The sequence below is a fragment of the Agrilus planipennis genome, unplaced genomic scaffold, assembly GCF_000699045.2.
Source record: "Agrilus planipennis isolate EAB-ADULT unplaced genomic scaffold, Apla_2.0 scaffold74, whole genome shotgun sequence".
Lineage (NCBI taxonomy): Eukaryota > Metazoa > Arthropoda > Insecta > Coleoptera > Buprestidae > Agrilus > Agrilus planipennis.
Window position 1 is genome coordinate 1,090,172 of NW_020438975.1, and position 12,318 is coordinate 1,102,489.

The following is a 12,318-nucleotide window of genomic DNA, read 5'->3' on the forward strand; positions in this document are numbered from 1 at the left end:
TCTCATATAAATGCACCTTTTCTTTTGGCCAACCATCAATCCACAACCATCACATCTCGTTTTATAAAAATACGGTTTTTTAATTTATATATTCAATTTTTCTCATTTAATTATCGTTCCTGTCTACCTTCATGATTCGGATTCGGAAATAAAATGAAATGAATAAAGATTTCTACTACACTAATAATAATAAAAAAGAAAGCATTACTATATACACCATTTCCGAAGGTAGCTTTTGAAGAAGCAAAAAACCTTATGGCTACAATAAATGATTTTTAGGTGCTAGGGTAAGTACTTACTGTCTACGACGCTGATTGTAAATTATAAGGAATTTCTGGATGGAATAGTCTTGTACAACATTTTTCTTCACTTCTAGAGCAATAAATGTAGATAACATTTGTATTTTCTTTTAAATTTTCAGTATTATACGAGGTGTGTTCAAAAAGTACCCGGAATTTTTAAATTTCGCGGGTCTGGAGAGTCCGATTGTCAATTTTTTTTTATTGTGTTGGTATACATGCCCCTAAAGTATGATAAAATTTTCAGCTATATTCACTGTTTACTTTGTCTGTGGTAGTCGCTAAGGTTCGACGTGTTTTTATGAGCTCGGCGATTTTTGCTTGTTTAAACAATGGAAGAATTGAAGAGTCAAAGAATTTGTATTAAATTTTGCGTAAAAAATTAAATAAAGTGTAACAAAGTGTGTGAACTGTTACAAAAAGCCTATGGTCAGTCTGCTATGAAAAAAACAAGTGTTTACGAGTGGTATAATCGTTTCCAAGATGGCCGCGAAGACGTTGAAGATGGCGAACGCTCCGGTCGACCCTGCACGTCAATAATCGATGAAAATGTGAAAAAAGTGGAAAAAATGGTTATGAATGATCGCCGAATCACAATTAGAGAAGTTGCTGATGAAGTTGGCATATCAATTGGCTCAAGTCATAACATTTTTTCAAATGTTTTGTGCATGAAACGAGTGGCAGCAAAATTCATTCCAAAACTGCTGAATTGTGACCAAAAAAACATCGCTCAGAAGCTGTTAAATGACGTCAACGACGATCCAAGTTTGCTTGAAAGGGTCATAACTGGTGATGAAACATGGGTGTACGGTTATGATGTCGAAACCAAAGCACAATCGTCCACCTGGAAGCATTCAACGTCACCACGAGCGAGAAAAGCACGTCAAGTTTTTGCTTACTGTTTTCTTCGATTATAATGGCATAGTGCATCAAGAGTTCTTACCACAAGGTCGTACGGTTAATTAGGAGTATTACCTTGAAGTTATGCGACGTTTGCGTGAAGCAATCCGAAAAAAACGCCCCGATTTTTGGAATAACAATTTATGGCTTTTGCACCACGATAACGCACCTGCTCACTCGTCGTTGCTTGTTCGAAATTTTCTGGTCAAAAACAATACCGTACTGATGCCCCAACCTCCATATTCACCAGATATGGCTCCTTGTGACTTCTTCCTGTTCCCAAAGTTGAAGAGACCCACGAAAGGACGGCGTTTTTCCTCGATTGAAGAAATAAAGGCCGAATCGCTGAGAGTGCTCAAGGACATACCAAAAAGTGAATATCAAAAGCGCTTGGAAGATTGGAAAAAACGCTGGCGTAAGTGTATTATATCTGGGGGGGACTACTTTGAAGGGGACCACAATGATGTAGACGAATAAATAAATATTTTTTTGAAAAAACGACAATTCCGGGTACTTTTTGAATACACCTCGTATACTACAGATATATATTTTTGTACTAACCAATCTATTTACGCTAGGTAATCTTCATTTCGATTATGATTTTTATTGGTCCCAAACCGTCTTTATCACAATGTTTTCAAAATGTTGTATTTTTTGTTCCATTTCATTTTTCATTTATTAAGAAAAGAACGTCACTGGTTTCTGCTTTGTTGTCATAACAAAAACAGGAATAAATTGTTTTTATTAGAATATCAGTTGGGTTCGCCACTTCTGACCTATTTCCATCTTGCTCTCGCAGCCGAATGTGAAAAAGAGCAGTGAAAAAATAACGATGCATATACAAAAATGTAGCAAGATTACGTGGACGGAATATAGAAGGCAATATATTAGAAATGTGTTGTGCCGTTGCGGTCATTTTTATCGTTTATTTTTTCCCCGGGAATGTCCAAAGGGAACGGGTTCGTTTTTTTTATTTGAATGGAACATTAATATCTCTTTGTTTAGCAAATGATGCTCTCACTTAAATTTTTATTGTGAAACATGTGCTGTAGATAACAGCCAGTAGTTAAATCCATGTAAAAGCGTATTGAATGATCCTTAACCATTTTTCACTCTATTTTACTTATATTGGAAATTATGCGGCCGCCTGTAATTAATGAAACATGTTATTTACACCAAATATGGACATTTGGTTAATTTCACCATTATTGAATTCTGACGTACCAATTGTATAAAGTAACTTGCTAACTTGTCTCCAACCCTAAAACCAGTCTCTTCACTGGTGTCGGTATTGTCAAATTATAGTTAAGTGTTTTTGAAGAAAGTGTATGTGAAACGTGCCCGCGACGGACGGAGAAAACTTCAGAAATGTTTGAGATGTAGTGTTATTAAATGATGATGAAAATACTGTGGATAGAAAATGTTATCGTAGAAATGGGGAGATACTGGGATAAGCAGATGAACAACAGGCGCTAGGAAGTAGAACGGTAAGACACCTTGTGATACATAAAGGGCTAGGTAAAGACGTATTAGAAACAAAAGCAACAGCAAAAATATGTAGAAGAAGACGAAGAAAAATCTTAATAATATTACTGCACGGAAATAGTTATGGATGCGAAATCGATCTTCTAGTTTTCGGCAAATGCGATTCAAGATAAGAAGGAGTGAAGATGCATGTCCGAGTATTTCCATTCGAATCCTTTTTTTGAGGAATTTAAATATAGACAGCACAGCTATTATGAAAACCATTAGTAAAATAAAATGTACATACACTATTGGGAACCGTCAAATGGGCATACACCATCTGGTGGTAAAATTTATAACTCGAATGAGGGAAAAATTTACATAGCAACTGTGCACGCAATTTGTAAAATTGTTTATTAAAATAATAAAACACGTTAGAAACGTAAAAATTTTTTTGATGATGGAGTCGACGAAGTTTTCTTCTAAAGTTAAATCAAATAAAAAGTTAATATGTTCAGTGAAAAGCTGCAATAGCACTTCAGACATAGATCTTNGGGAGTATATATAGGTATCTAAAGCAATTAATAAAATGTTCTTACTTACTTAACTTTCATCTCATGATATTTTATAAAAACAACCTTATATTTCATTCCGGTCACTAACGAAGAGAGGATTTTGCGAAAGAAATATCCAACAAACGCAGGGGCGCAGGGCGATGGTTCCGTTACGTAAATATTTTTAATTAATTCCGTGTCGTCCATACAAAAATCCCCGCTTGATGGAACCGAATTAGATATTGATGGCGACGTGTGCCGTTCGTTCTCGCGAAACGTAGCAAAAAAGATGTCCCCCGTCCTCCGCAGGTCGGTGGACAGCGCGAGGCCTGAGAGGGTGCTTAATTCAGGCCCCAGGACGAAATATTAAAATTCATTGTACACTCACACACGTGATATATGGACGGGAAGGGTGCCAGAATGCGGGGTAATTAAGAATCGCGGGGTTGAACGAACAACCACACTTTATTCAAAAAGTCGTAATATCGTATCCGACGCCGTCCTGAGTGCCCGACACGTACACGTAGGTATGCATGTATTCACAGGGAAGTGCGACACAGTGGTGGAACCTCAAGGGTGGTTCTTGATGTGCATCATATTAAGTACTAAACCGTGGTAAAATCTTAAGGACAATGGTTTTTGGGTAACAGTAGATTATGTAAAAAACAGTGGTAAAATATTGAAAGTCATTGTTTTTTAGTGACAAATCTTTGTACCAAACAATGGTGAGACCCTTAAGGGTAATTGCTAATGGATAATAAATCTAATATCGAAACAGTGAAAGAACCTTTTAAATTACTACTTATGGGTGTCATATGAAGTGCGAAACAGTGATGGAACCTTAAGGGTGGTTGTTGATGGGCTTCATATTAAGTACGAAACCGTGGTAAAATCTTAAGGACAATGGTTTTTGGGTAACAGTAGATTAAGTAAAAAAACAGTGGTAAAATATTGAAAGTCATTGTTTTTTGGTAACAAATCTTTGTACCAAACAATGACGAGACCCTTAAGGGTAATTACTGATGGATAATAAATCTAATATCGAAACAGTGAAGGAACCTTTTAAATTACTACTTATGGGTGTCATATGAAGTGCGAAACAGTGATGGAACCTTAAGGGTGGTTGTTGATGGGCTTCATATTAAGTACGAAACCGTGGTAAAATCTTAAGGACAATGGTTTTTGGGTAACAGTAGATTAAGTAAAAAAACAGTGGTAAAATATTGAAAGTCATTGTTTTTTGGTAACAAATCTTTGTACCAAACAATGACGAGACCCTTAAGGGTAATTACTGATGGATAATAAATCTAATATCGAAACAGTGAAGGAACCTTTTAAATTACTACTTATGGGTGTCATATGAAGTGCGAAACAGTGATGGAACCTTAAGGGTGGTTGTTGATGGGCTTCATATTAAGTACGAAACCGTGGTAAAATCTTAAGGACAATGGTTTTTGGGTAACAGTAGATTAAGTAAAAAAACAGTGGTAAAATATTGAAAGTCATTGTTTTTTGGTAACAAATCTTTGTACCAAACAATGACGAGACCCTTAAGGGTAATTACTGATGGATAATAAATCTAATATCGAAACAGTGAAGGAACCTTTTAAATTACTACTTATGGGTGTCATATGAAGTGCGAAACAGTGATGGAACCTTAAGGGTGGTTGTTGATGGGCTTCATATTAAGTACGAAACCGTGGTAAAATCTTAAGGACAATGGTTTTTGGGTAACAGTAGATTAAGTAAAAAAACAGTGGTAAAATATTGAAAGTCATTGTTTTTTGGTAACAAATCTTTGTACCAAACAATGACGAGACCCTTAAGGGTAATTACTGATGGATAATAAATCTAATATCGAAACAGTGAAGGAACCTTTTAAATTACTACTTATGGGTGTCATATGAAGTGCGAAACAGTGATGGAACCTTAAGGGTGGTTGTTGATGGGCTTCATATTAAGTACGAAACCGTGGTAAAATCTTAAGGACAATGGTTTTTGGGTAACAGTAGATTAAGTAAAAAAACAGTGGTAAAATATTGAAAGTCATTGTTTTTTGGTAACAAATCTTTGTACCAAACAATGACGAGACCCTTAAGGGTAATTACTGATGGATAATAAATCTAATATCGAAACAGTGAAGGAACCTTTTAAATTACTACTTATGGGTGTCATATGAAGTGCGAAACAGTGATGGAACCTTAAGGGTGGTTGTTGATGGGCTTCATATTAAGTACGAAACCGTGGTAAAATCTTAAGGACAATGGTTTTTGGGTAACAGTAGATTAAGTAAAAAAACAGTGGTAAAATATTGAAAGTCATTGTTTTTTGGTAACAAATCTTTGTACCAAACAATGACGAGACCCTTAAGGGTAATTACTGATGGATAATAAATCTAATATCGAAACAGTGAAGGAACCTTTTAAATTACTACTTATGGGTGTCATATGAAGTGCGAAACAGTGATGGAACCTTAAGGGTGGTTGTTGATGGGCTTCATATTAAGTACGAAACCGTGGTAAAATCTTAAGGACAATGGTTTTTGGGTAACAGTAGATTAAGTAAAAAAACAGTGGTAAAATATTGAAAGTCATTGTTTTTTGGTAACAAATCTTTGTACCAAACAATGACGAGACCCTTAAGGGTAATTACTGATGGATAATAAATCTAATATCGAAACAGTGAAGGAACCTTTTAAATTACTACTTATGGGTGTCATATGAAGTGCGAAACAGTGATGGAACCTTAAGGGTGGTTGTTGATGGGCTTCATATTAAGTACGAAACCGTGGTAAAATCTTAAGGACAATGGTTTTTGGGTAACAGTAGATTAAGTAAAAAAACAGTGGTAAAATATTGAAAGTCATTGTTTTTTGGTAACAAATCTTTGTACCAAACAATGACGAGACCCTTAAGGGTAATTACTGATGGATAATAAATCTAATATCGAAACAGTGAAGGAACCTTTTAAATTACTACTTATGGGTGTCATATGAAGTGCGAAACAGTGATGGAACCTTAAGGGTGGTTGTTGATGGGCTTCATATTAAGTACGAAACCGTGGTAAAATCTTAAGGACAATGGTTTTTGGGTAACAGTAGATTAAGTAAAAAAACAGTGGTAAAATATTGAAAGTCATTGTTTTTTGGTAACAAATCTTTGTACCAAACAATGACGAGACCCTTAAGGGTAATTACTGATGGATAATAAATCTAATATCGAAACAGTGAAGGAACCTTTTAAATTACTACTTATGGGTGTCATATGAAGTGCGAAACAGTGATGGAACCTTAAGGGTGGTTGTTGATGGGCTTCATATTAAGTACGAAACCGTGGTAAAATCTTAAGGACAATGGTTTTTGGGTAACAGTAGATTAAGTAAAAAAACAGTGGTAAAATATTGAAAGTCATTGTTTTTTGGTAACAAATCTTTGTACCAAACAATGACGAGACCCTTAAGGGTAATTACTGATGGATAATAAATCTAATATCGAAACAGTGAAGGAACCTTTTAAATTACTACTTATGGGTGTCATATGAAGTGCGAAACAGTGATGGAACCTTAAGGGTGGTTGTTGATGGGCTTCATATTAAGTACGAAACCGTGGTAAAATCTTAAGGACAATGGTTTTTGGGTAACAGTAGATTAAGTAAAAAAACAGTGGTAAAATATTGAAAGTCATTGTTTTTTGGTAACAAATCTTTGTACCAAACAATGACGAGACCCTTAAGGGTAATTACTGATGGATAATAAATCTAATATCGAAACAGTGAAGGAACCTTTTAAATTACTACTTATGGGTGTCATATGAAGTGCGAAACAGTGATGGAACCTTAAGGGTGGTTGTTGATGGGCTTCATATTAAGTACGAAACCGTGGTAAAATCTTAAGGACAATGGTTTTTGGGTAACAGTAGATTAAGTAAAAAAACAGTGGTAAAATATTGAAAGTCATTGTTTTTTGGTAACAAATCTTTGTACCAAACAATGACGAGACCCTTAAGGGTAATTACTGATGGATAATAAATCTAATATCGAAACAGTGAAGGAACCTTTTAAATTACTACTTATGGGTGTCATATGAAGTGCGAAACAGTGATGGAACCTTAAGGGTGGTTGTTGATGGGCTTCATATTAAGTACGAAACCGTGGTAAAATCTTAAGGACAATGGTTTTTGGGTAACAGTAGATTAAGTAAAAAAACAGTGGTAAAATATTGAAAGTCATTGTTTTTTGGTAACAAATCTTTGTACCAAACAATGACGAGACCCTTAAGGGTAATTACTGATGGATAATAAATCTAATATCGAAACAGTGAAGGAACCTTTTAAATTACTACTTATGGGTGTCATATGAAGTGCGAAACAGTGATGGAACCTTAAGGGTGGTTGTTGATGGGCTTCATATTAAGTACGAAACCGTGGTAAAATCTTAAGGACAATGGTTTTTGGGTAACAGTAGATTAAGTAAAAAAACAGTGGTAAAATATTGAAAGTCATTGTTTTTTGGTAACAAATCTTTGTACCAAACAATGACGAGACCCTTAAGGGTAATTACTGATGGATAATAAATCTAATATCGAAACAGTGAAGGAACCTTTTAAATTACTACTTATGGGTGTCATATGAAGTGCGAAACAGTGATGNAATATCCTACTGACTGCGCCAAATGTTATATTCCAAAATTGGAACAAAGACTTTTTAAAAAAAGTTTATTAATACAAAGTACAAACTATACTAGGTCTAGTCTTAAGCTAGAATAACTACTCTATTTTATGAACGGCTTTTATAAACTATATCCTGTAAATGCAATGTCAGCAAAAGATGTCTTTATGAATCACACTATATCTTGCCTTAACATATGTACTTAGGTACAACTATTAAAAATCCATCCCTTCCACTATGCCCATGAAAATGACTACAGCCCCCTTTTATGGTTTTAATTCCAATTGTGCCTATAACAATGATGCGTAGGTTTTTTTTGTTTTTGTTTTTAGGAGTCACAGTTTAGAGGAAAGACTTCTGTGTTGTGGCAACAATGTTGAAGTCCACCAAGTTAGATTTCATCCAGGAAGTCCTGGTGATAATCACGTTGTCGTTCTTACAAGCGATAATTTTTTACGGTACGAAACAATAGATTATTTCAAATAGCATCGCACCTAAGTTTACCATTATTTCTAACCGTTAAAGGTTTTACCAAATAATTAATGCCACTGCACTGATTCTCGACAAATATCAGTTGGGACGAAGTCCCACATCCGTCATGCCCTGCAGTAAAGTTTACATGCTAACTGATTTGGGTGAAACGGCGATCGATTTCGACTTTGGACCGCCGGAATTGGAGAAGCAAAATGCTATCAAATTTCGTGAAGTTGCTGATAAAGAAACACAATCTTTCGTCTCGTATAAAGGTACATACTTCCAATTAAATAGAATTGATTAAGAAGAATAATCACACAACAAAATTACTAAACCCTCTAGCACCTAACCAAGATGACACACTGGATTTCCAAATTCATTTTGTAGTGCAGTCATTTGGTTAGTAAGGTTACCTGAAAAGTTTTCCGCGAGTTTGGAAAATTGGTAATTTTATAGATTTTGATATGCTCTTTCGAAATTTCGACTTTGCTATCTCGTATTTTTACCACTTATAACCATATTGGAAAATTGGCCCCAAAAACAGTTTTTTGACAATATCTCCTTTCCAACTCATTTTACGATAAGAACAGTTTTATACAAAATGGAACCAAAGACAATTGCCTACAATTTATCTATCAGCTTTTTTTTGCGTAAAATCAATAGTTTTGGCATACGAGCGTCGCAAAGTGTAATTCAATTTTGGCCAAAAAACTCATTTCCACACCACCTTGAGGTAGAGTAAGCGGCACATTTTTTTAATCGTGATATCCCCAATAGTCCTAATCCACATGCAATTCAATATCCTGAAATTTAGCGCATTCTCCTTCGCTTCGCCGTTCTTGATGGACCAAGTGTTGCAAATTCCGGAATTTCATCCACATAATCTGCGATTAGTTTCATCGTAATCCTCTTCGTTCTCGATTTTATCAAATCTTTTCGCAATAGTAGTCTCTGTTTCTTCCTCTTCATCGCTATCTTGTGATGGAACTTGCGAGTTACCACAGGTACCTACCGTTACAATTCCTGCATATAACAGAGCAATTTAACCCAGCCTTCCTGCATCCACAAGCTTTCTTACATCCCTTTTTGGATTTAGAAGAAATAAAATTTAACAAGCTTTCCGGAGGTGGGGGCTCGACTGTGGTGACAACAATTTGCCCATTCTTGTTTTTTTTCCATTTCCATTAAACTGCATTTTGATCACTCCCATGCCACACTGCTGAAACCTGGTTTTATATGCTGATGTTGTGATGTATGCATATCTGTAGTTGTTTAAAAACATTTTTTTTACTTTTAGAATTACTGTAGGCAATTGTCTCTAGTTTCATTTTGTACATAACTATTTTTATTGTTGTTTAAGTCGGAAAGGAGATATTGTAAATAAACTGCTTTTAGGCGTCGTTTTTCTAATATGGCGGCGCGAGCGGCAAAAATACGAGGCGGCAAAGTTAAAATTCGGAAAGAGCACATCAAAATCTATAAATTTACCAATTTTCAAAACTCCCAGAAAACATTCCAGGAGGTAAAACTACCAAATGACTTTATTATTGGTACAATTCAATTAAAGAAATCATGGATTTGCAAAATAGCTGTTTAACTTAATCAAAACCATGAAAATGAAAAAGCACTGAAGTGCCTCTTCAGTAGATGCTATTTTTTAGGATGGAGCAGACATTCGCACAAATTCAAAGAAGAAAAGAAAATTTTCTCCACTGCAAACGATAGTGTTCAAGAGAAGAACTTGAAAAATGTCGCCAACAAATGGGGAAAGTTACAGTGGCCTATCTATCTCCTTTACGGAAATGCTACCGTTTGCACTATCACAATACCCCTAAACGAAAAGTAAGTTTGAGTATACATAGGGTGACTTTTTCCAATCAAAATGTTAACCCACAAAAAATTACAGATCAAAACCCAAAGTACGAGGGCCTTTGCCTATAATACCTGATGGTGAAATAACGTACAAAGATGATGCTTGTGCCTTACTATGTTTAAAAACAACTCCTTCGATACTTTGTCTTGCAACGTCAAATGGAAACGTTTACCATTTAGTTGTTCTACCAGAGACCCAACAACCTCAGGCAAGACAGAGAGTGCAAATAGAAAATAAAAAATACTATAAATATGAAACACTTTGACATTTAATAGGGGTTAATATCATATCATAACATTATTGTGAAAATCCATTTATATTTCTCCCACTATAAACTACCTAGTTTGTCGTTGTTGGTGTTGTCACCTCTTGTAGCTTAGTGGTGAAAGCATTGGTGTGTAAATCCAAAGGTCCCGGGTTCGATTCCCATCAAGGGCGTGACAACAGCAACAAATTTTCCCTCATTAATTTGAGGTGGTTTGTAGTGGGAGAAAATTAAAAAGAATTTTCGCATTAATATTTGATATTAACCCCTATTAACTGTCAATAGTGTTTCATATTTTTAGTATTAATAAAGTTACATTAGTTCGACACATCTGTGACCTAATAAGTACGGTTTGTCGTTGTTGCTGTTGTCACCTCTTGTAGCTTAGTGGTTAGAACATTGGTGCGTAAAGCCAAACGTCCCGGGTTCGATTCCCGGCAAGGACGTGACAACAGCAACAAATTTTCCCTCAGTAATTTGAGGTGGTTTGTAGTGGGAGAAAATTAAAAAGAATTTTCGCATTAATATTTGATATTAACCCCTATTAAATGTTAAAGTGTTTCATGTTTATAGTATTAATATAGTTACATTAGTAGGTAAACCTGTGACCTAATAAGTAGAATTTATCGGTGTTGCTGTTGTCAGCACTTGTAGTTTATTAGTCAGAGTATTGGTGCGTAAAGTCAAAGGTCTCGGGTTCGATTCCCGGCAAGGGTGTGACAACAGCAACAAAATTTTTCCCTCATTAACTTGAGGTAGTTTGTAGTGGGATCGAAAATTAAAATGAATCTTCACATTAATATTTGATATTAACCCCTATTAAATGTCAAAGTGTTTCATGTTTATACTATTAGTAGGTTGACGCCTGCTACGTTTTAAATTTTTTGAACAATCGCTTTAATTCTTTAATGCGAAATATTATTTAGATATCTAATTTTTAACTGTTTAACTGTTTCGAAACTTATGAGCCCATTGGGAGATTAAAAATTCGAAAACTGTTGAAATAAAGACTACACTAGGTGTTTATGTACAGAAGTATTTCTTAAAATTGATTTTCTTTGCTTGGCAAGACGATTTATCGAACAATTCGACTTATTAAAATTATCCTAGCATAGCTGATCAGAAGGTAAATAGTTTATAACTTTTTCTCTTGTATTGATGTACCTACATGTTTATTAGTAATAAAATTCCTACTATTTTTTATATACATAAACTATCGTCAAATGCTCCCTTTTCGTTAATAATCCATATTCATATACTGCTGTGCGGTTTGTTTAGTAATCAAACTGAAATTACTTTCTGTTTTATGACTATGTTCATCACACGTAATTTTGCACATCCAATCAATAGACGTATGAATGTGATAACATGTTCATTATTTTGTGTTACTTGTGATGGGTGTATATGTGTATAAACGAATAGTACGTACGTATTATTTAGAATGCATATTCATATATTAAACAAGGTAATTTTAGCGGCTGATTAAACACACAAGAACAAAATATTGGTTTTTGTTATTTTTGTATCGGATTTGTTTGCTATATCGCGGATGTTTGGCCAGTTTTTAACAACAGGGTGTAGTAGTACTAATCTATAAAAAGAGATTACAAGATTCATCATCATATGAAGTCGTCAGTCATGAGACTGATTGGACAAAGAAAAGAACTTTTGGGTGTTTCATTCCCACCAGCCAGTAATGCTGGTGGGCGGGCAGTCCCTCCGGACTATGCCGGAAGGTAGGGCGGAAGGCCCTCTTCAGCCTGCTTTCAGGAATCGTGGGAATGGGTGGGTGGTGGTTCGGGTGAGAAAGATGAGACGGACGAAAT

The 12,318-nt window shown here is 35.2% G+C and overlaps 1 protein-coding gene across 1 annotated transcript in view; it reads left to right on the top strand.

The window, feature by feature from the left end:
- Window positions 1-12,318, top strand: part of LOC108734822 (nuclear pore complex protein Nup88) — a 107,557-nt gene that overhangs the window by 80,614 nt on the left and 14,625 nt on the right. Inside the window, exons 3-6 of the mRNA XM_025975458.1 lie at window positions 8,213-8,338; window positions 8,406-8,626; window positions 10,016-10,196; window positions 10,261-10,435. Of these exons, the coding sequence (XP_025831243.1) occupies window positions 8,213-8,338; window positions 8,406-8,626; window positions 10,016-10,196; window positions 10,261-10,435 (703 nt within the window). The remainder of the gene's footprint in view (window positions 1-8,212; window positions 8,339-8,405; window positions 8,627-10,015; window positions 10,197-10,260; window positions 10,436-12,318) is intronic.